Genomic DNA, 25183 nt, shown 5'->3' with positions numbered 1-25183 from the left:
GATAGTACTAGTTTCAAAATCGGAACGTCAAAAAGTTTTAAGTTACATAAATTATAGAAAAAATAGAAAAGTTCAATTTATTATAAATTAATTATAAAATCGAAATGTGTAATTATAAACTGTAATAGCTTTTTTTTATTTATGAAAGGGATAGAATTATAGAGTAAATTTAAGTAAAATTAATAAAAAAGAAAATTATAATATTTTTTGGCGTACTTGTATATATTCTCGATATAATAAAATAATAATGTATAATAATCAGTAATACTATAAAAAACATTACTATCTAATCAAAAGTTTTAACTGTCGAAGATCAAATTTTTTCGTCGAGAAAAAAATATATAATAATAAAATAAATTCTTCGATGTTATTTAATTATTAATTCAAATTAATCGATGTGAAATTATTGTTAAGAAACGCTAGATATTTATTTTTCCCATTCAGTTTCTGGCTGCATCGATGCGGGAATCCCGCTAGTTTCATTCCTCTCGATGCGGTACAAAAGTTGTCGTAAATCGCGAACGGTACGCGCGTTCTTACGCATCTATACGTCACGTAAATTGTTTTTACCGCAACTATGCGTTTTCCGAACGTGTTGAAGCAAAGCATTTTATATTTAAAAGAACTCGTTAACGCGTCTTCCGGGCGAATCTTCTCTGGCTCAACCGTAAAATATCGACCCACGATTGATTTCACATATGTAAGTACATATATGAAGATATTACAAGATTCTTTTTCTTCAGTTAGTTATATTTTCATTAAAAAGAATATCTAAAGAACCTCTGTCTATCGAGTTGTTGGTTAGCGTAAGGCGTAAGTAATGACTCTCATTTGATTGCGTCACGAGTTTCATGAAAGCATTACATAATGAAGTGCATAAGCGAGGAATTACTTATGTTAGACTTTCAAAACGTTAATTTGTTTAATATATTAAAAGTCATGAGAAAATTCACACACATACATATACACAAAGAATGGAAAATATGTCTCTACCTGTGTAAATTAATATTTAGATTATATATGAAAAGAAATTGGAATAGGGTCCGTGCATGTATTTTTATAGAAATTTTAATAAATGTATAATGCGTAATTCAAAAATTATTAATAAAAAAACAATAATATAAAATTGACATTTTAAGGGATCAACTTACTCCACATCACACGTCCATTTTGAAAATATAATTATTTTATAAAAAGCAAAAATGGACTAAGCTATAATTTATTTAAATTTTATAAGTCTTTAATATCCATAGCATAAAAACCATGCAATATGATTTGAGAGATCTCTATGTTAAAAACTTAATGAAAGGTAAGCATTGAAATTAGTAATTATATAAATTGAAAAGAAACATGATATTCACATATTAGTTTAATTAGAAAATTATATATCTCATTCATGATTTGCGTGCGCGCGATAATTATAAATTATATAATTGAATTGCATATTCGCGCTATCTCACTTTCTACTAATAAAAAGTACAATAACTTTTATTTCAATAAACATAAAATTAAGATCCCAATTGTATATTTAGGAATATAAATACAATCATGTTTACCAATGTAACAACTTTTCTATTAGATGATTATAACTCAGGAAAATTCGAAGAATTATGCATTTACGAAGCTGCGTTATATATACTCGATGTTCTAACTTTTATTAGAAAGTATCCCCGCCGAACATATACGCCTCAAAAACTAATTGGTTCGACAACAGGTTTCCAATTGACGTGAAACAGTTTCGATAAACGGTTTGCGTAAAGCCTAAACTACTTCTATCTGTCTACGTAATATAAACCGATCATATATAATTTCTGCGAATCATATCGGAATCAAACTTCGAAATCGGAGCGTATCGCGCGCGCGCATTTCCGATTGCAGTTCGGAATGCGTTCGAAACACGTACAAGGCGATTGACGCTTTCGCACACATCGTGCAGATGTTTGCCGCGCGGGGAGCAGGATGTGACGGGGGAAGGAAGGGCGCGAGGAGGGATGGGGGGGGGGCGGGGCGGGGCAAAACATGGCCGCTGTCAGTTCGTGACGCGTACGGAACCAGTTTCACATCGAGGCCGGTTTGGAACTAGTTTACTTCGGTTTTTCGGTCCCCCATGAGAGCTGCGCACGACGACGCGCGAATAATACATAATACTCTGATTGGGTTATTCGTTTGTGATTGCAACATCGTTGACGTACGATTTTCCATCTAGAAATTATGGCTGATAACGAAGAGCAAGTAGGTAAGGAAATTGCTTTTTATTTGATTCCGTTTGAGCTTTTCGAACAATCCGTGAACATGCTGTCGCCTTCGTCGATCTGTATTTTCGAAGATATCACGGATGTAGATAAGTTACATTTGATCGTCGTAACGCGGGAAAATTCAAATCGGATAACATCTGTGGTTATTGCGCGCAATGATTTATCGGTGATGAAAAGAATAAAAGATTTTGAATATTAAAGTAACATACAGAAAGTATTAGAAATACTTCTACTTTCGGTTTAAATATTTTCGTGTTAACATATTGTGTCTAGATATACGCATATATCATAATTGTTGATTCTGAAACGGATCGGTAATTAATTAATATTATGAATTTTCAAATCTTAATATGTTCACAAATTTGCATATATTTTATCTTTACAATACTTTTATATGATAGTGAATGTATTTCTACACGCGTTAATTTTTGAGTCACTATGTATTTTTTGTGCGTATAATATTTTTTTGTTATTATTTCTAGTAGAAGACGGTGATATAAAAATCAAGATAGAAGAGTCAACTCTTGAATGCTACATCGAGGACCAACATAAGAATAGTTTTCCAGATTTTGATAATGTCAATGCGTTACCGTCAAATGTCGGCATGACGTTAAATTTATGGACCAGCAAAGCCACTACATGCCTGATCAATCAGTACAAAAAATATCGATCGATGGTCGGACAATCGACGCATATCAAGAGTTTGCGAGAAATGTTCGAGATGATATCTTTGGAGATGCAGAAATACGGCTTCTACTTTAGTCCGCACAAGTGCGAGAACAAATGGCGAGTCTTGGAACGCAAGTATAAAAATCTCGTATACCGTGAACGGCTAAAAAAACCCGGCAGAATGAGACACTACGGACAGTGGGAACACAAACGCGCATTGGACGAGATCTTCAACGAGAAGAAGAAATATGTGTATCTGGAAAAGAACGATCCGCAGCCGTCGAGCGGATCAGCGAAATATCCTTTGATTTTATTGAAACGTAGCGATCAAGGCAGTAACTTGTCTGTCAATCGACAACACGAAGATCCTTTGGCGCCGAAAACTACGACGAATGAAAAGAACGAAGAGACATTGGATTATACGCGAACTTTGACGATATTATTTGAGAAATTTGCCGAAGAAATGGAGAAAAATTTCATTTTGGCCGAGAAGAACAAAGAGAGGCGACACAAGGAGAAAATGGCCGTGAGACACCAGGAATTAGAATTAAAGAAACAGCTTCTCAAGTTAAAAGAACAGAAAATGGAATTGCAAAGATGCCAAATAATTGCTGCCGCACGAAATTTACGTTTGAATACGAAATGACGTGTCATCTAATAACCCCGAGCGCGGAGAATTGATATCTTCGATTTTAATATTATATAAAAGCTCTCTGTATTTCGTAATTGAAGGCTTATTAATTGGTATTTCTTTTAAGTATGTAACTGTAATTAAAATATATTAAAATTTTAAATAAAGCAAATAATTTTTATAATAATTATTTATGTTTCATCGTTGACACAATATGTATACTTTTATTACCGCAGCACGTGGCTTTAAATATTTACTTTATGTCTATATCTTCAGATGGCAGTACACGCTAAACGTTCGTATATGCGCAATTTATCGAAATATATTAAAGATTAAAATTGAAGTAAAGTTAAGTAAAATTATTAATTATATTGCGTGTAATATATACTGGTTTCTTGCAAATATTTCAATAAAATTGATTGAACTGATTTTACAAAACAATAGTTCAAAATTACTCAAAAGACACGATACAAGTGCACAATTTCAGAGGATTGCATACAAAGGAAATAATGAAAACGACACAAAAAAAAGAGCAATGTTGTCAATTATCAAGTTCAGACAGATCCTGAGGCAAATGAAGAATCTTAATATGACCGATCGTCGATACAACAAGTACGCATTTTGCTTTGGTAAAACTATATTTCTCCCATTATCATCTAAACTTGAATTGGCTTGTTGGTTCTTGTTCTAACCGTTATTTACTTAAGAGGGCGTTAGTGTATGGTGGATGCCGAAAGCATTGGCTGCGTTCAGCAGACAAAGCAACTTTGCAACTGTTGTAAAATTCTTTAATACGATTGGTTTATACATTTAGATCCGGCAGGAACTAAGGGCAAAAACCAATCGTATCAAAGAATTTTACAACAGTTGCAAAGCTGTTTTTTCTGTCGAACGCAGCGAATTTGAAAGTATCGTGTTCGAGTGAGAAAGACAGAGTTATTTAAATGGAGTTCGCTGTCCTTTTCTAACGAACCGTTGATTCTTCTCAAAGAGGTTTCAAATTTTAAAACTTTAAACTTACTTGCATATTCACTTGTCTCGAACACTCACATCACAATCGATCGGAAAAACGCTTCTATTTATAAAAAAACAGATAAATTAGCGCGATCCGGCTTCATTCACCGCCGTTGCAGCTCGCTTTGTTTTCACCTTCATTCACTCGCGGATACGAATTAATGCGATACGATAACCGCTTGCTATTTTTACACGACGCTTCCGATGCTCACTGTATTCTTGATACACGTTTAGGATGAAAAGCAGACGAAATACGACGATCGCTTGTTGGACGATACGCGCGATGTTTGTTCGTTTATTCGCGATCCTATACTTGGTCTACGCAATAACATAGACTGGCCCTGTCTAATATATGCACCGTAAGTAAAAAAGTATCTACACAAGTGATAAAGATAGTACAAGTGAGGACACATTATACGTAATGTCCTCGTCAACATAATTTCGATATAATATTGTTATATGGGTTTTAAATATTGTTGACAGTCCAATTCTATGACGGTCAATATATATTATTTCATTTGAGACCTCTAAGAATATTTGACGTTATTCAATTTTCTGATTCATCGTCACACAGTCGATAAAATAAAATATTTTCCGGAACTCATTATTATATGTTGAACTATCATATGCGTAATAATCAGTGCGACATAAAACTTTGTAAATATGTAAAACTGCAGTTTTGAATAAATTTTTCTCAAAAAGTAATAATATTCTCTATATGAAAAGTGTTGCTCTTAGGGTGTTTTATTTTTCTATTTTTGATAGAGAACTTGTTAACCGGATATTTGAATACACTATAGGGACATTTTGTAACTAGCGAAAAATGTGACAAATGCGTGCAAACTTTGTTTCATTTTTCAGAAGCTGCAAGCGCGGATACTGTGTCAAATTGCGAGTGTCACCGTGGATTAATTGTGTTATACATTCCATCTGAAATCTCTAACCATCGATTTATACAATTTATTGAATGCAGCATCGGAAGGTGTGATACTACTATACCTATATACTCGTTAATCTTTCGTTCAATAACGCTATAAACCGATAAAAGTAGAAACGAATATAGAATCACGAGACCCTGTGTATATTCCTTTGATAAAGTAACAATAATTTATTGAGAACGGATAACTTTATAAAGAATAAATAAAATGAAAAAAAAACTAATTAATATTTTAATAAAATTAAATTATAATATTTGAAAATTTCTCTATTTTTAAAATCTCTATGTCATCTGATATGTTGTAATGTTTTTTAATTTAATTTAATTTAATTTATTTAATTTTTCATTTTAATTAATCTTTTTTCAGCAAAATCGTCCGAAATAAATAAATTAATATTTATATATATTACAATGTATCTCTGTGCTAAAAGATAAATTTATTTCAAATGATTTTGCGCTGGAAGAAGATCAGTTAAAATAAAATTAATTAGAGTTAAATTAAATTAAACTGCATTTAAGCATATCATTTCTGCAAATATTTTTCACTTATATATATATATATATAAGTGAATATATATATTGAAAAATTTATTAAGAAGATATAAATTTTAATATTACTTTATTATACATTTACTTGCACAGTATATTATAAAATTTGATTTAATTATGTCGTATCTTATATCATATTTTATAAAGTTATAAAATAACAACTGATGTATCTGTTACTTTTTTTTTCAGAAAACAACGAAAAATGGGATATTCGCGACGTCAATTATTATGCCACCGGATCTTCGTTATTGGTTCGAAGTTTCATGGAGCGTGCAAACCTTTCATCGAATCGACTTAATAAAAAAATTCGAAATCTAATGTTCACCGAACCGAAAAGAGTTGTACGATATTACCAATAGTCATCAATATCAATAGTATTCGGTAAAGAAATTTATCATGTCCGATTGATTCAACAAAAATCGTAATAAATTATACAATTATATTTTATTGCATAATATGATTTAGTAACCGATCAGTCGACTTATATTGACCATGTTAAATAACAGCTTTTATTCTATCGATTTACTCAAGTTTCCATTACTCAAGTTTACTATTTATTATAGTAAAAACAAAAATAAATATACATTCAATTATTAATTGATGAAAAAATACTGTTTCATAAATTTACGATTTAATCTTTCAATTTATATAAATTTTTTATGAAAATACATAATAATGTTCTTATCGAATAATCTTTTATATCAATAATTAATTAATTATATTTAATATGCATTTAATTATATGAATATTTAATTTTAGCTAATAACGTGAAAGAATTTGATATATAATATTTATATAATCAGCAATTTTATTACGCGATTAATAAATAATACTGTTTTATCTTTTTCACATATTACAAACATATGAATTGTAACAAAGCGTAATATAACTAACAAAAAAAATTCATGCGCTAACGAGAAAAATTTTCGTTAAATTTATCTTCTCTTTAATTACGATATTGTTATAATTTATTTATACATTGTTCCATTATTTTATTAAAAAATTACAAATTCTTACGAGCCCTTTGCGGCATCAATATATTTTATTTTAAAACGGTATGTGCATGAGACTCTTACACAATTACATTATGAAATTTCCTCTAGAGCACGTCTTTTATAATTTGTTCAATATTGTGTATGTCGAAATATTCAATAATACTAAAATATTTTGTTATTTCTTTGCAGATTATTATTCCCCGATAGTTATTCGAATTTAAAACGAAAATGTTGCGGTCTTTTGAGGGGTCCAATATTGGAAAAATGATGCGAATAATGCTACTTTTTCCGGATCCTTCAGATCCTCGCAAATGTCAAAACATCACGTTCGTTCGGTTTAAGCATCGAGTGCACATGCGATATCCAATGACGACGACAACGACGACGACAAAAAAGGGTACGTACAATTTTATAAAGCTTCGCGTGTACTTTCCGCGAAAAAAATCGCGTTGGAACCGGTTACACCCGCTCACCTCACGCTCTCGCGCACAGCCTACTTTACTGTTTACGCGAAAACACGCGCAGGTATGTACACACGCACGCACCCCTTTCTCGCTATGCTACACCTAATAAAGATCGGCAGATATCGCGAGAAGTAAACTTAAACGAGTAATGTTTTAAAGAACAGAATTCTATAATTGAAGTAACTATAATATATTTTTATCGAGACATTTCAAATTGTTTCGGAAAAGAATTATAAGCTCAATTTTCATAAATGTGTCTTTTTCATTTGACATTTATTTTGTACACGAGACGCGACTACTTCAAGAACAGTTTTAATTTTGCACTGTTTAATACAGCTTTTTTAAATTTTCCTTAAAATCTAATCGAGATAAAATTTACCTTCAATGTGCGAGCTCGCGTGAACGCTATTTAATTCGCGCGTATCCGGGAAATCTCTCATTCGGTTCAACTCCGGTACATACAAGTTACGGGGGCGCCGGCTCGCGTGTTACGAGAGTGAATGCGACGAGGGAACAGCGCGAAGGCGGTCGGTCGTCCAGTCGAGCCGCGACCGTCGAGCGGTGTGTACGTTTCGTATCGTAATCGCGTGCTCCGCGACGAGTCAGTGGGTGAAAGAGAGAAAGAGAGAGATTTGTAGACAAATCGACACACACGCGTGCGATGATGCACGTGTGAACGTTTCCTCTTCGACGGGAGAAACGAGAAGGCGTGTGGAAAGAGGAGGTGCGCGAACGAGCACCGGTCGAGAGTTACAACGTCCACCCGCACGTGTACGTCGCGATTAAAACAGGTGGGGCGAATCGAGAGCCGTTACGAGTGCGTACGTACGCACGTACGTACTTGGAGCACGCAAGAGTAAACATTCCATTCGCCGAATATACTCAAAACATTGGCCGCGCGCGAGACGAAGTTTGTTTATGGACCGCAGTGGCGCCGCATTACCTTCTCCCCTCCCTTCCCACTTGTGTTTTCTCTAGTCTAGGGCGGGAAGTCGCGTTCGGGACATACCCGAAGACACGATGCGAAGTCGCTCGGCATCGTTACCGCGTCGTTTTATCGATGATGAAAACAATCCCGATTCCCGTGCTTAATATTTAGTGACCGTGTGCGCAAAAGAGAGAGAGAGAGAGAGAGAGAGAGAAAAAGAGTCGAGTCGGGTTTTTCGTTCGAGAGAAGCGCACGCATCGCACCACGAAATTACATGCAGCGCGGGTCGTGTCGTCCCGGTCCCCCCCCGGGCCCCATCTAAGTAACAGTACTTTCTCGCGCTCGGTGGAAGAAGCCTCTTCCCGTGGAACGGGACCCACCGCGCGTTCTCCTCCGCGCGCGTGCGCGCGCGCGCGCGCGAACGCCGCTCTTCTCTCGCTGCGCGGCGAGCAACGAGTCCGTCTCACTCGCGCTCCAATCGTCCGGGCATTCGCCATCCCGTGCTATCGCCTCCGAAGTAGTCTGGCCGGTCGGGCACGGGGGAGCGTCGTGAAACCAGTCCTCGCGTACGTACTCGCGCCGGACTCCTCTCTCGACCGGAGTAGAGGAGGCTTGCGGTCGCCTCTCTACTCAACCAAGCACCTGTGCGACTTGCGAGTATTTTCGGCGGCCGAACGATCGCTAGAGATCTGGATCTTCATCGATCGGATCGACGTCGGGTGACGAAAACAGGTGATAGATTCTGTGTGAACGCGCCGGAAGTAAGATATCATATTGAACTTCGTCGTTATTTACATCCGCCATATTTGAATTTTTTTTTGTCGGAGCCTTCCGCGAAAATTTATAGATTCTTGACGCGGGTGTCAGCTTACAATCAACGCTGACTTCGCGAGTTTCGAGGGAGGGATTCTTTCTGATTCTTGTGTAGGGATAAGGGATAAAGGACTCGTTTTGAAAATTCTCAGCGATCATCACCGACATTGACGGTGCGTGTGCGCGTGTCTGGACATTGCCGGACGAATTCGGAGAAAGAGGTGTTCGACGTTTTGCTCGATCGTTGAAACGCATCGAAAGCAGGTAGCGGTACCGTATCTCGTTTGCGTGTCTCGAGCGCGATGCTCGCGTCGACTTCCTTCGCCGCGCGCGCAGCGTTCGTACGGAACGAACGCGGCCGCGAACGCGAGTGATGCGCGAGGGCGATCCCGTGCCGATTCCGTGGCGTGCGAGAGTCGGATAAGTCGGCGATTAATCTGGGCGAAAGACGATCCCGACTCACCGCGTTTTAAAGAGGTTCCTCCCCGAGACGGAAGAAAGTGAGGTTAGAGAAGAGTTGAAGACGAAAGCGGCAACGGAAACATGCGATATTCAAGAGATAAAATTACGTAAGATTGTACTTTAAGAATATGTCAAATCTAGAAAGAGACTATAAGTGAGAGAGAGAGAGATAGAAACATTATAGATAACGAACGCGTTACAAGCGCTTATATTCACAACAATTTGGGGAAAAAAAAAAACAGATAGATATAGAGCGTAAAAGAGGGTAAAAGATACAAATATAAATTTTTGCAGATTCAGACGTCAACTGACGAGAATGAGAAAAGGTGGAGAAAGATAGAGGAAGATAGCTTGCGAGGCCTTTCGCCGCTCGCGACTCAAGTTTCTCGGTCGCCCGCAAGTCCCACTGATCTAATTCGCGGCGTTCTTTTGCACCTCGCGATGCCTGGCTATGAAGGCGTCGATCATCCGCCAACTGCCTCACGTTCGTTTCAGCAAGGAAGGATTTTTAAAAGGATGATACAAGAACATATACATGGCCAATCTTCGTGAGCATCCAAACAAATCACCCGATCTTAAATCTTGTGATTTCATTGCGACATTTCAGAGAGATCTACAAGGCGGGATATGAAAGAGGGACTTAAACTGTATAATAGATAATCTCTCATCGTGAGAAGAGTTGACGCGTCGCGAGTGTAATTTTTCGCATACTGTATCGGCGCGGCCGATGTGAAATTAATACCGCAATTTTTGCGTGTGATTTAAGCGCGAGAATACCGTGATACGATCCTTTTACGCGAGTGAAGTAATAATAACTGTATAACTGCCTCGTTCGGACATATACGTTCGCGATACCGCAATCAACCTCTTGTAGTGTTTTGCTTTCGAAATCGATCATCGGTGCCCGATACGTTTCAAACGGTGCGACGAATCTCCGTGGGATAGCAGCCGAGAGCGGAACGAGAAGGACAGAGAGGAAGAGAGAGAAAGAGATAGCGGCAAAGAGACAGACGGAGAAAGAAGATCCTCTATTCGTAGCGAGAGATGAGAAGCTCATCGAAGATGAAGACCACACAACGAGCTTTAAGGTGAGTGAGTCACCTCTTCCTCTCTATGTGAAAATATTAAAAATAAATTCGAAGAAGGCGATATGTACTTAGGGATAACAGTACGCATCCCGGCAGTACCCCGGCATATTACGCTACGATGATTCTTAAATTGTAAGAGACATTCGGAGTCATCCTTATTCGAGATAAATATATATACGGATAAAAATGTAGAGTATATATTTATATAAATACAGAAATTAAAATTAAATCGTTTAATTCGATTGTAGCTAATTTAAATTAATTTTATACCATGTTTTAAACGGAGAATGGGTACTCTTGACAATTTTGTCTAGTCTATCAAAGAATGATTTTTATATATACATTTTCTCGCTAATTAACAATGTTGAATAATTTATCATGGGATTATAGTGACGCCTCTCTCGTGTTATGCTCCGTCAACTTTGGAATTCGCGTTCGATGCTTATCGCATACATGACCTGGAGCTTAACTAAAGAAAGACGGCACTGATAATTAACAAATTCAAGATGACTTGCAACCAATGTTGCATGCCTGCCAATCTTATACGCGTGTGATAGGGAATATAATAAGGAATAGCGCTTCTCAAGAGAGCTTCATTTCGATAATTATTTATTTTCGTTAAAAGTAAAGTAGTCACGTCGCAGTAATTGGCCGCCAATCAAAGTAATTGCGTACTACTATATAGCTATAATATAATACTCGCTAACGATTTGCGACGCCTATGGGGCTCGTGTGCATTTTTATTTTGTTACCATATGCAGAACTTGTATATATATTTCTCTCTCTCTCTCTCTCTCTCTCTCTCCCTCTCTCTTATTACGCAATTAATTTAAGTTAAGCATTTAAAACGATCGAAACATCCTCGGCTGCTTTCGGTCACTTTTATATCCTGGACGTTTATTTCGTCATATATCTCACCGTCGATCATTTCGCACATTCCTCTTTTATACGACGACGACATAGGGAGATATAAACGTCGATCGTTTATAAGATAAATATCGGCGGCAATAAAAAATGGAGGCTAATTTCATGCCGTAAAGATGCCAACAATAATAATTTTGCATCTCTCGCGAGAAAATCGTGATATATTTGATTGTAATATGGTGAGAGAAATAGAGAAACAGGTGGGTAATTAAAATAAAAGATTTGAAATTAATGATGAAAATAATGTTACGCACGTACATTTATATTTATGAGTACAGAGATTGTAGCTTTCCATTCATAAATATTCACGAATCAAATCGAAAATTTCTAGAGAATAAATCGGATAATTTAATAGCTGCATATATTATACATTATTTGTATAATATAATATATTACATAAGAAATTAGATACGTTATATAAAGATTATGCATATTTCATACTAATTGCTTTAAAAAAGTACTTAATTTTTGATAATGTTTAGACATTGACTCATATATATTTGAATGTTATTATTACCAAATATAAGGTGGAAATATTTAAAATTCTTAATGCATGTGAATTTTAAGACATTTGGCATTTTGCTTTCGGAGAAGCTGACGTCGTCATTCGTGGAGGGATTTGATTAAATCAACCAAATTGAATATTTTAAATTTTCACGAAATCAATATTCCATTCTTAGAATTTCGATTTTATTGCTGAAATTTTGGTTCTTCATAAAAATTGATAATAAATTGATAATTTTTTTTCTTTTATATTTATTTAATTTTATAATAAAAATTATAATACTTTTTGATAAAGAGAAAATTTTGTAGGACTATCCAAACTTAAAAAACAAAATGGTAAATTTCCGAAACAATAGTTTCCGAAATTGTAATCTATGAAAATTTGAAAAAAAAATGCTACGTTAGAATTGAAAATTATCGTTGAGATTTTTTCATTGTTGTTATTCGTTTATTTTTATTTGAATGTTAATTATCAGAAGTAGCATATCGGGGATTCTAGAGCTCATTAAAATAGAATTAGAACTCTATTAATATCGATATTCTAAAGATAATGTTTTTTTTTTTTTTTTTTTTATACGTGACAAAAGATTGACAAAAAAGAAATAACATGATTATAAAAAATATTTTCAAAGAAAATGTAACTTACGTTTGTATAAAATTGCCGTTTATTTGTTTTGCGTTCTTAACTTTTAAAGCTAATGATATATTGTCTCGATGTAAACTTTAGAATTTATTGTCAATTTGATTCGACCTCTCGATGAGATTCACCAGATATGATTCAGCCGAAAAGTAGCGATCGTGGATTATTGGACCGTGAATTCTATCCCAGAAATATGATACGACAAACGCCGCGCGCGCTGCCGGCCAGATATACATATATGTATGTATGTAAATGTCACGCTTGCCGCTTCGCTGTCGGCGGCTTTGCATCGAAAATGTCAGGTGGCGGATAACGACTCGACTCCGACTTCGGCTCAGCTCGATTGTTCTCGTTTGACTCACGGCTACAACACGCGCGGGACACCTGCACGGCAAATTGAAATGCTAATTTGAAAGACGGTGTATACGCGTACGCACGATAGTCGGCCATCCCTATAGTTTTCTCCCGTCTAACAAAAATTCTGTCTATACTTTTGTAAATATCCATTTACGTGCGGGAAATGGAGAAAGAGAGGGAAAAGGGAGAGAAAAAGAAAGAGCGAAAGAGGATTCACCAAATAGACTGTTACTATGACGATCGTTAATACTGGAAAAGCTGCTTGGGTTTGTATCAGTTACGGGATCGTTGGAAAATTTGTATACGCATCAAATAAATCCGATCGTTGTATTGTTTCTTTCGCAATGCTTGCGCAATGCTACATTTGTTCGCAGCTGATATTCCGAGCAAAGTTTTGAAATAGATTGGGCTATTGAAAAAATTCGAATGTCTATATTTTAATCTTCTTTTTTCCCCATTTTTTTCCTTTTAAGTTTAGCGTTTTAAAATATAATACGCGCTATGATGCTTGCAAATTTTACAAGACACGTCTAAAATATCAAATTATTTATAGCATTTTTATTATGCGATGTATGACATACACGGGCGCGCGTGCGCGTGTAGAAAAAAAATTTATAATTTTACATATAGTTTTTCGTCTATTAAAAGAGATATTATATAAGTCAGATTACATGAGAAATAATTATATTTTTTTAAATCTTTCTTTAAAAATAATTTGATATTTTTTCATATGATATTCAATTTTTATATGAATAAATACGTCTCTCAAAATAGAGAAAAAACAGTACAATAATCGGCGGACAAAACTTTCAATGTTTTATTTTGAATTGGAAAACCATATGTTAATGGCTAATCCGATGACAAGATTGACTTCATCACAGTGAGAAATAGAAAATAGGGAAAATGTTGGGTAAGAATGACAAACGTCACAACGAAGCGATCCACGAAGCTAAAGACGTCGTTGAAAAATCTTAATTGTGTCGCGAAAAAGTCCTCGCAGATTTTTATTTCCACTCGTGCATAATGGAGTATCTTTCTGCGGAATACTTTTTCCATTACAATTTTATCATGATTATTTTTTTTTTTTTCCGGAGAAAATTATATTAACTTCGGGAAACTCGACATCGCTTCCGTGAACAACATTCGTGAAAAGTGCCAGCTTATTTCGAAGTTATTGATTAATGTAGAGAGAATCTACTTTTTATCCATATATATATATACGGAATATTTGATTTGGGGATAAACTATTGGCAGATTATCTGAATTGAGTATATGTAGATTAACTAATATAAATATATTGCAAAATTAATAAATTGTCAATTTACTTATTGATATTAATATGATTTTAAATGTAATATGAAAATCATATTAGGTGGTAGGAATAAATAAAATAGTATGTTGATCGCGGTATTAAACCAATATTAATTTTATTGGAGTCGGAACAATTATCGGAAATATATACAACTGAATTTGAAGTTTCCAATCAGCGATATTCATATGTATTGTATAATATTAATTATAATGCTAAACACATACTTTGTAAGAGATTGATATACATGGTTATTTAGGTCAATATATTTTCCAAACATAAACAGACTGTATTAACTTTCTTTTCTTAGAAAAGAATGACAATTGCTTTATATAATTTGCTTCTTATAATTATAGATTATATAATCTCTTATATATGTGCAACTTTATTTTAGAAAGCAATTTTAGTTTAACTTTTAATAAATGTATATTGAAATTTTTATTATTTAGTTAAAAATAAAAAATTAAATTAAGTTAATATAATATAAATAATTATTTATCGAAGTGCAATTTCAGTATATTTAAGTATAATTTCAATATATATGTATACATATATATTAAAATGTAAATTAAAATGTTTATTTAATACTTCACAGCTTATTTGAATGTAAATATTAATTTTTAGGATCGGGTATACTCTTTTTCTCGTCTATATAATTTCGTCTCTCGCGCCTCGCATAAGATTGCGATAGTTCTCTCTAACGTCTATAATATATAATTAAGCAGTCGTCCCTAATTAACGCGGGAATCGCTAGGCTATTGTGGGATCGATTGCGAGATATAAAGAGTACGCGTCGCGCGGCAACTTTCTTTTCTCGTTTCGTGAAAAAAAAAAAATAGTCTTCTAGAAGTCGCTATAACAGCAACTTCTTCACTTCTGTCGTTCGCGCTCACGTGCGCAACCATATAATTAAAAATTAAAGCATTTCAATTAAGATCAGTTGGCCATTGTGCCTTCTCGGAAAGATCGAGAAAGATTTTCCGTTCAGTCTTGAGATCTGAGAAAACACTATATATAATTAATTATATAGAAAGCTGTAGTCATTGTTGCCGAGATTACACACGAAAAGATCGCAGTATTTTCTCTTTGCGGTATTTAGCTTTCTTGAGCTTCTGTCATTATCCGTTTTTCGTAAAGAGAAGTTAATGAAATGCTAGTAATGACAATTACTTGGGCATTCCTGAAATTTTCAATATTGATAAAAGCGATATTTCATTATCTATATGGCTGAATTTTAATCTTGAAATTATTAAATCTGATTCCTATTTTTAAAATGATTGTAGTTTTAATATATATATATATATATATATATATATATATATATATTTCTTTTTTAATTAAAAATTATTTTTAGTTGAAAGAATGAAAAGAAGTCGGGACAAAGTATTTATTGTCTATCTTTTTAATAAAATTTTATCGTTGATAATTTAATTATTTTAACGCTCTGTGATTATTATATGGGAATTATATTCATAGATATAATGGCAATAATATCATTTCAGATATCTCCTCGGATTAGGTAAATTTAGTAACAATGTACAATGCAGGAATCTCCGCATTAAAGCAAAACTTTGTTAATGTAGTGAACGAGCATAAATTGTAGGTATCTCTTTGAGTTTCTGTAAATGATTGCAGATTGCACGTTCCGATGTACATTCGGATTAATAATAGGTTCAGAACTATAACGAAAAGAACTAAAACAAACAATATTACATAAACAAAATTAATTTACAAATATATAATATATATAATATCATATACATATATATTTCGCTTTTAATTTTTGATAAATTTTTAACATTGAATTTATGACCGTTTTTAATAATGTCATTCATTGTTGGAAATTTTTTTATGTTCGATATTATCTTGATAATTATAAATCTGTGTTTATTTCTATTAAAAAAGTAACGTTTTTATAATTGAATTTAATTAAATTATAAAATGTTATTTTATTGCATCCGTGTAAAACTTTTTATTTTTAATTATACATAACTCGAACAATTTACAATATGAAAAATTCAACTGTAAATTAATCAAAAATGATTTGTTATTACAAAATAGAAATAAAAATTTCTAGAGAGAATGTACTGTGCGTTTATACATGGACACAATAAACAATAATTATCGAGATCAAGTGACGGTATGCTAAATTTTTTTTTAATTCTTACATATTTGTTGTTGCTACTTGTTAATATTATAGCGATTACGTTATCACGTGAAAAATGTAACAAACAATTGATCGAAGTGTCTTTATCTTGCTCGCATATTGGTATCTTTTTATTACCTGCGCAAAGAAACATTATCTCGCACAGATGGTAAATATATCGATTGTATATATTAAGTTCAAATAAAAGAAGAAATGCATACGCCATTGTTTATCGAGCCAGACTTCGAACTCGGCGATATCAGCAGGATGTAGGATAGATGTTGAAAACACGTGCGCTCGTGCGATAACACTGTTTTCACACATTGCATTTAAAGTCGCACGCGGTCTTAACATTTGTCCGTGGACGAATTAGTACCTGACTCACGGGTGACTCATGTAGTTTTCGACGGAATACCTGTTGGCAAAAAACTCACGTACGAGTTCCGTGTTCGCACGAAATCTACGACACGTTATCGCGGAACGTTTAAACACGATTGTGTTGTCACATGACAAGCTTCTTTATCCGTTTATCTCTCTCGCACACGTCTCGTGCAAGGGTGACGCGAGCTTCATTGCTACACGACGGGATTTTGTCAATATGTATAATGGCCGGATAGAACGGAGGGGGGAAAAAAAAAAATGCTCGATATTTGAATTTTAAATGTTGCTTTTTTTTCTATCTTTTTTTCTTCTCGCGCGCAGGAACTCTTTCTCGGTCGACGACACGAACGAATGTTTCATTCTTTTTCGAATTTAAAAAGTAAATTCGAATTTAAGAGACTGAAGAGATTAACAATTTTTAGATGATAATTTTACATTGCTTTATCTATAAAATATAAATATGTTAATATGAAAATTATGTTTAAATTTAATATTAAAATGTAAATGTGAAACATTATTTCTTTGTTTTTAGATATATTTTTTAGACAAAGATTTTTCTATAGAATTTAATATCGAAGGAATCTTAGGCTATTAAAATTTCGTTTCTCATAAATTTATCTCGGACCTGGACATGGAGATAGTGATATTTCTTTATTTTTCTCAAAGAACACTGATGAATAATGAACAGTACGACGAGATTCGGTGCTTCGTCGAGTAGAAAATGCGGGAGAGACGGTCGCGCGCAGACAAAACAGAAGTGAAAAATTAAGAACGGCTTTGAAGAATTTAAAGAGAGAAGCTAATTCACATGAAATATTTTCGACTCCTCGTGTTATTCCGAATAAGAACGAAAATTGTTGAGAAACAAACATAACAGCCATATAATATATCATTAATTGTAATATTTATTCAGTTTCTCTTTTAAAATCTAGTTGTTGCTAAATCTCACATTAAATTTTAATTTTTATTGAATAATTTTAAATAAAATGTAATGTTGAAATTTGCTATTTCTCTTGATATGGTTTTACGAATTGGAGCATTCTATATCTAGATTTTTTTTCAACAATAGAACATTATTGATTTAATCGTCAATATAATATTTAATTAAATATACCGTGTGCACGCAGAGTATTTTTCTAGAGAGCGAAATTGCGCGTTATGATACATCCGGGTATGCATATCTCGATCTTGTCGGTTGTTCTATGCCACGATGCCGTAAAACAATCGATCGTTCGATAGTTCCGGCTCACCTTGTACGCTTCATAACTGTGGGCATGCAACGATGCGTATATCAATGCTGATACATTTTGACTTGTGTTTCGGAATAAAGCAACGCAGAATGCAGCGTCGTAATTATATGTTTGAAATACAGAACACGTGATATAATTCAATTTTTATTATTAAAGATATTTGTAGTAGATGAAGCTATAATAATTATAGAATTATCTGATGCAAATAAATATATGCATGTAAAAATAAGATCATGTAAGATTATTTAGGGAGAAATATATATGCTAGAGAGTTTTGCAAAGTTTTTCTTCAGGATAAGTCGTTACTAAAAGAAAAATTTGAAGCAAAAATTGATCCGATCTTGTAGGTCAAGGAAAGTATGCGATTCTTATACGATGAGCCTTGTTTATATTGCATCCCCTTTAAAGGGATTCGTGAAAATCTGTATATATACGTGACAATATAGCGATATGGCAATACGCTTGCACGGGCCTATCGGCGATTCGATTGTCAGATCAGCCTTGACATACTCTCGTAGACCCGCGTAACAACAAAACATTACGTGGTTGACCGAAATTGTCGCGATTGTTCGGGTGATCGTTGCGACGATTTAACGCTCTCTCGAATCCGGAGATATCAATTTTATCTTTGACGCGTCTCTGAATAAATTTGAAAAATTTTAAATTTTCTTCTAACAATTTTACTATTATATTTAAAAAATTGAGAAAATTTTTTAGATTATGAAACAAAAAGACGTTTATCTTTTTCTAAAAATAATATATTATTATGTATAATGTATGTGTATGTGTGTGTGTAATTATCGCCAAAATTAATGCAAATGTCTCTTGAATAAATGTTTTAATATTATACGAAGAGCTTCGAGAAAAGATATATTACAAGAATTTATTACATCGCACGTATAAAATTAAGTTTGATACTTTTTCTAAATCCTAGACCCTTTTTATTACCTAAATAATAAACATTTTTATTATTTTTATTCACCATTCATTATATGATATTAAAGCATTGCATTATATATTTAGAAAATATGAAGGATACAAATTTTATTCGATGCAATCAACGACATTGATCAGTGTATAATTTATCGCCACTCTCATCACATATACGTTGCAGTGGAATTAAAATCCATGACGTTGCATTCGCGATCGATAATTACTTCACGTAATAAATTATTTTTCGGATAGGATAAATTTCTTCGTCATCGCGATCAGTATTTGTGATCATTTGATTTATACGCGGTGTTTCGAAACTACAGTACAGTATCATGAAACAACCAATTTTTAAAAAATCTTTTAATCGTATTATGTTTAGATTATAACATACGTATGCGTATATGTATATCCGATAATTACTTCTAATCGAACTTTTAGTAACATCTTTTATTTGCCATTTCCATCACGTGAGAATTTTGAAATTCAATCAGATAAATGAAGTCTCTTTCTTACATATCCTTTAAGAGGAAACTCCAACTCTTTCCTTCTACCCCTACAGGAAAGCTTTAGAAATAACATTTATATACTTCCATTAGCTAATATCCCTCGTTGCTCGGAATACAATTCAGCGAACCATAACGATCTACCTGACTTTGATCGTTCAAACACATGACGTTGCGATCCGCGCAACACTTTATATCGCGATACGATGTAAGTACCGGAGTAACTCTACGTCATTTCGTAATAAGGATGAATGTCGTCGAATGTTATAACAGAGTCATTGTATTTTCAATACTTGAGAAAAATTTGATATATCTATTTTTATGAGAGTTTAAAGGATATATATATATATATATATATATATATATATATATATATATATATATATATATGTACACACACACACACACACACACACACACACACACACACACACACATAATCATATAGTATTTATAAAACTGAGATCCTGAGAATAAAAGCGTTGAAGATGCGTATATAAATAATTTCGCGTCGTATTATTTTACACGAAGAGGCAGGATGCATAGGAAATCGCAATGCATTATGTTTTCCACGATTCGAGATATGTTTATTTGCATTATATCGAGTGAATTTTTAATCATTACGAGTCGTCGAGTATGAATTTTTTATAAGACGCGCTCGTATAGTTTGCGAGTGTCTCTCTTTTTTTTTTTTTTACGTTTTTCCTCCCTCCGGCGAAGAGACGCGGGGCTTCCCGTAATCTGCATATCGAATGTCTTCTATCCGGCACGTGCGAAAAATTCTAGACGGTAAGGTTGCGCACGCTCGCGACTTTGCGAATACTCTCGGTTTATTCCCCGGACGAGAATCGCGTACGTGCCGGAAACTACGTATATCCGTGTCACGACTCTGGCAGCAATCCACGAATCGATACGAACATCCGTAATATTATACGCGGCATGCACGTAAAAAAGGAATCATAAATATAACTTTATATCCGAACTTTACTCTCTCTTTCTCTCTTCAGAAGAATTGATATTTAACCTCAAGTACTTTTAATATACATATATTTGTGTATGTGTGTGTGTGTGTGAGAGAGAGAGAGATTAAATTTGATAAGCATTTTATAGATTATTATTAAAAGAAATACATAATTTTTTTTATAATCCTCCAAGTTATTATTTTTTTTTTTAGCTATCGTATAATTTTAAGTGACTATTATTATATTTTTATTTATTACGAAAATATACACAAACGAAAACTAAGAAACAAAATCATAATTTTTAATTCAGGATATATAACAGTTTTTATAAAAAATATAATGTCAAAATTATATATACGTTATTAATCATGGATTAAGCACGGATAAATATTCTATATTATGTGACTTTACTCACTGTATAAGTGTGATTATTGGAAAATTTTTGCAATAATAACAAATAATTGCAATTTATATCAAGAAGTATTGTTTATATGTTATTGTTGAATCAAAAGAAAATATATCTGTCTCTACTTTATCTGCCTATATTCTATCGTTTTATTAAGCTACGACTATTATTCGCTCGTTGCGTATACCGCTAACTGCTTTCTCGAATGTATTTTGAATGTAACCTCCTCTCTTCCGTCTACCTATTACATGCATTAATGATAAACGTAATGAGAAATATATGAAGCCAACATTCCGAAATTAACCAACGCCTTACCAGGCACTTATTCATCAACCGAAATGCACGACTAGTGTACACATCGCGGTTAATTTAAAGCTTAATAGTCAGGGACGACTTTTTGAGTCCTGAAATTAAAATTTTATCAATTTCCATCATTTTAGGTCACTCTCATTAATGAAATAAGATAATCGTTAGAAAGAGACTTAGAGTTCTTATATGGGAGATTTTGCCGGATATACATTGTAACTTTAAAGAATACTTGCGGCGCGTCTATGTGCGAAGCTGACCTCTCATTTCGTGGGAACTCATTAATTGCTGAGAGTTTCGTTCTTACTTTTTATAATTTTAGAGCTTTTGATAAATTAAACAGGTAATAGTTTTGGCTATTAAACAAAAAGAAATGGCTATTCGTTTAATCTGTCAAAAACTCTAAAACTATTAAAGATAAAGCTAGAACTCTCAACAATTAATGAATTTACACGAAATGAGACGCCCAGCTTCATATGGTATACGATACGATTACGATTACATCGCTGTTACGCATTTTGTTTCGCGTGCAACGCACGGTTGTAACGCGATCGCGTGCCCATTTTATTTCCGTGTAAACGAAATATTGCGGTGCGTTCTGCGCTGCCAATCTGTGCGCGATTGTCTCGCTGGTCTCGTCGAAATGAATTCTTATTCCCTACGGGAGACATACACGTACATATGTACGCACATTCGCGACGCGAAACGAAACGAGATCTTATATCCCGTTGGTTTTTTTCATCGGGAAGTTTCGACGCGCGTTGCAAGGCAGAAACTTGAAACCGCCGATCGATTCGCCGCCACTCGTCCCGATATGCCTTGTTTAGAGTTTCCAGCGTGGTAGTACATAATTACCGATGGGATCGCGAAATCGGCGAGAGGCGGCTTTCTTCCTCGAGCCCACGTTAGACTTTTGTCCGAAGCCGGTCAGGGCTGTGCGTCGACCAGGGCCGTCTTGAGACATTGGAGTGCCCGGCTAAGATAATCTGATATCGATAAGCATTAATTTATAAATATTATCAGGCGATTTATATCGTTTAAACAAAAGCAGTTAAGTGTTTGAAAATAAAAAAGTATCAAGTGAGATATATCTGTGTTAGAAATCACGCGGAAGTACATTTGCACCGATTTAATGAAAATATAGGACAGATGACATGAGTAAACAAATTTTTTTTAAATTTAAAATCTGATTTTATTTAAATAAATTTTGATCAAATTTATTTTTTATTAGCTTTATTTTTAATTATTTTAATTAATTCGATTTTAATTTTAATTTGATTTAATTTAATCTAATTTTTAGCCATTTATTTTTAAATGCGTCGCCCGTCTAAGAACGAAAATGTAATATTTGAAAAAAAAAATATATTAGAATTATATATTTTTAAAAAGCGATCTCTCGAGCTGTGGCCCATCTCGTCTACATGGTTACGGTATCCCTGATGTCCGGTAAATAAGAAGATTAGGGGGCTCGGGGCAAGCCAACCAGCGGGTTTTCGGCGAGATCAATCGCGAAAGGTTTCTCGCTCTTTACATTTTTTTTTTTTTTTTTTTTCCCTCCGAAAGGTTTCTCTTCTCCGCCTCGTTTCAATCTACCTGGAACTTTATATAAGCGCGAATCCATAGGCCGTGTCAAAGTCGCGCGCGTTTGCCGACAAAACCGACTTGTTATGGCTCGTTTCATCTTGATACTTTGTGTTCCAACAACAAACCGCAGCGACAAGTCAATTAAGGATCCTCGATCAACCAGGATGTAACATCAGAATTGAAGATGGTGCAAGAAAACGAATAACTCTTTTCAGATAAAATCCATTCACTTCACAACATTAATGAATCCTTTACACATGCTCGCAAATCCGTCTATAAAATTAGAAGAAAATGAAAAAAAAAAAAAAAATAAATAAATAAATAAATTACATTAATCTAATGAGTTTACCTTGGCGAAATCGTGAGAATAGTTGGAATGCCTCGAACCTTCCAAAATAAATTCCTAAAGTGCCGCTAATCTATACTTTAAATAATGCTGTACTTATACTAATCATATAATCTTTTAAATTTGATAGAAATCTGAGTAGTTGTTTTTGTTTATTGCGATAACAAAAAGAATTTTTTCTGTATATATTTGATATATACATAAATTATTTTTTCCTATATTAATAAAAATTATCGAGAAAAAGAAAGGATTTTCTCTCTGTACCAATTATAATTTCAATTAGACTTATAACGAGTTTAATATAAATTCATGCGAAAATAGCTCTTGTCAATCATTGAAGCAGTTTTAAATTAATAGAAATTAATTAAATCTGTATATCGAGTGTATAAAGACTCGACACTTGAATATTGTCTAAAATATTTCTACAATGTGAATGAAAGTAAATTATCGATTACTAAATTTCTTATTTTTTTATCACTTTCATTATTTTTGTTCCTTTTTTTATTTGCAACAGTTGTTAAATTCTTGTTATTTTCTAAGATGCTGCAAACTTGTAACAATAAAAATCATTTGATTATTATATTATTATTGTCTTGCAATGATGTGTTAATCGCAGCCATGGATTTCCCTCGTCAAAGTTAACGACGATGGTGCGACGAGAGTTAATTCGACAAGCCTGATGCGGCATCAAAGACACGCGACTTCGTGCGAACGTTAACGCAAAATCGCGCCAAGATATTTCGCAGTTCGCACGCGAATCGACGCGGCGAGGTCTTCGAAATTTTCTTCGTTGCGAGTGTCTTTCACACGCTTCTGGCTCCCAGCGGCGATTTCTTCTTTTCGTCTCTCTCTCTCTCTCTCTTTCTCTCTTTCTCGCGAGTAATAACGAAAACAACGCTCATGATCGACGTCCCATCGACCAGCAGAAAGGATGAGAGGAAGAAAAACGAAAGAGTAGAAAACGACCCCCCTGAAGGCACGTATATCGCTTCTCTCTGTTTCTTCGTTGGTCCTCAGCTCCTCTCTCTCCTCTTCGTCTTTTTCCTATTCCCTTCGCCACCCCGTTGTATAGGGAAGACTTTTGCGAAGATCATCTACAATTTAAATCCGTAGATTCTCCGTGCGCATTCGCGTACTTACCTGCGCGAACTTCTTCGTATCTTTTCTTCGTCTTCTTCTTCTTCTTCTTCTGCATCTCGCTTCGTTTATGCGAAAAATTTGATGCAAATTTATTCATTCGTCGTCTATTAGACTGGTATTTCCCTCCGCATAGTTTTTCTATCAGCGTACAAAAATATCTTTCTTGATATTATTTAAAAAACTTAACTGAAGCTTTTTTCTGGTTTTCTTTTCGATATATAAAGTGTTTACAATAAGTTGATACTTATCGATAAGTTGAGTGATCGGATATTGCGAAAGAGGAAAAGTTAAATAATGTCAGAGAGATCTTATTTCTTCTCAAAGAAGTTAGCAAACAGTGTATTCATGTTGAATGGGTAACAGATTATCCTTAGTTTATTTTTTATATATAATCATAATCGTCGAGAAAATCGGATGATTGAAACACTGGAATTGGCTTTCAATGACATGATGCGCAGGAAAAAAGAAGAGTCCGCATATATTCTCGTACAGGAACGAAATGAGTTTCTCTGTTCACGTTCGATCGATCATTTCTCCGTCTGTAGGAAAATAGCACTGTCTAGAGGCTGCCAGTAGAAATGATAAGAATCGATCGGCGCGAAAAATAAATTGCGTAGAGATACACACATGTTGAATACAAATATTGATCTTTTAATTTGAAGTATATAAGATAGCATAAACAAATAT

The 25183-nt window shown here is 34.0% G+C and overlaps 2 protein-coding genes across 5 annotated transcripts in view; both read left to right on the top strand.

Moving 5' to 3' along the window:
* Positions 1-361: 361 nt before the first annotated feature.
* LOC138938577 (uncharacterized) lies at positions 362-4058 on the top strand. 3 transcript variants are annotated; one of them, XM_070305683.1, is made up of 3 exons: positions 362-700; positions 2738-3681; positions 4043-4058. In XM_070305683.1, the coding sequence occupies exon 2, from the start codon at positions 2860-2862 to the stop codon at positions 3568-3570; it is 711 nt and encodes a 236-aa protein (XP_070161784.1). In that variant the 5' UTR covers positions 362-700; positions 2738-2859; the 3' UTR covers positions 3571-3681; positions 4043-4058. The 3 variants fall into 3 exon arrangements, with proteins under 3 accessions (XP_070161784.1, XP_070161776.1, XP_070161767.1); XM_070305675.1 differs by lacking the exon at positions 362-700 and adding an exon at positions 2027-2236 and having other exon boundaries at positions 2741-3681; XM_070305666.1 differs by lacking the exon at positions 362-700 and adding an exon at positions 2027-2236.
* Positions 4059-7383: 3325 nt separating this feature from the next.
* Positions 7384-25183, top strand: part of LOC138935683 (uncharacterized) — a 133379-nt gene continuing 115579 nt past the window's right edge. Inside the window, exons 1-2 of one of the 2 annotated variants that reach the window (XM_070300457.1) lie at positions 7384-7447; positions 10012-10805. In XM_070300457.1, coding sequence (XP_070156558.1) covers positions 10762-10805 — 44 coding nt within the window. In that variant the 5' untranslated portion in view covers positions 7384-7447; positions 10012-10761. Of the gene's footprint in view, positions 7448-8072; positions 9825-10011; positions 10806-25183 lie in introns of those variants that run through there. The other variant, XM_070300447.1, reaches the window with a different exon arrangement.

The sequence above is a fragment of the Polyergus mexicanus genome, unplaced genomic scaffold (genome assembly GCF_030449975.1).
Source record: "Polyergus mexicanus isolate NDT 795.1 unplaced genomic scaffold, iyPolMexi1.0 SCAF_1, whole genome shotgun sequence".
Lineage (NCBI taxonomy): Eukaryota > Metazoa > Arthropoda > Insecta > Hymenoptera > Formicidae > Polyergus > Polyergus mexicanus.
The sequence above is the reverse complement of the archived record's forward strand: the minus strand, read 5'-3'. Positions and strand labels throughout refer to the sequence as shown.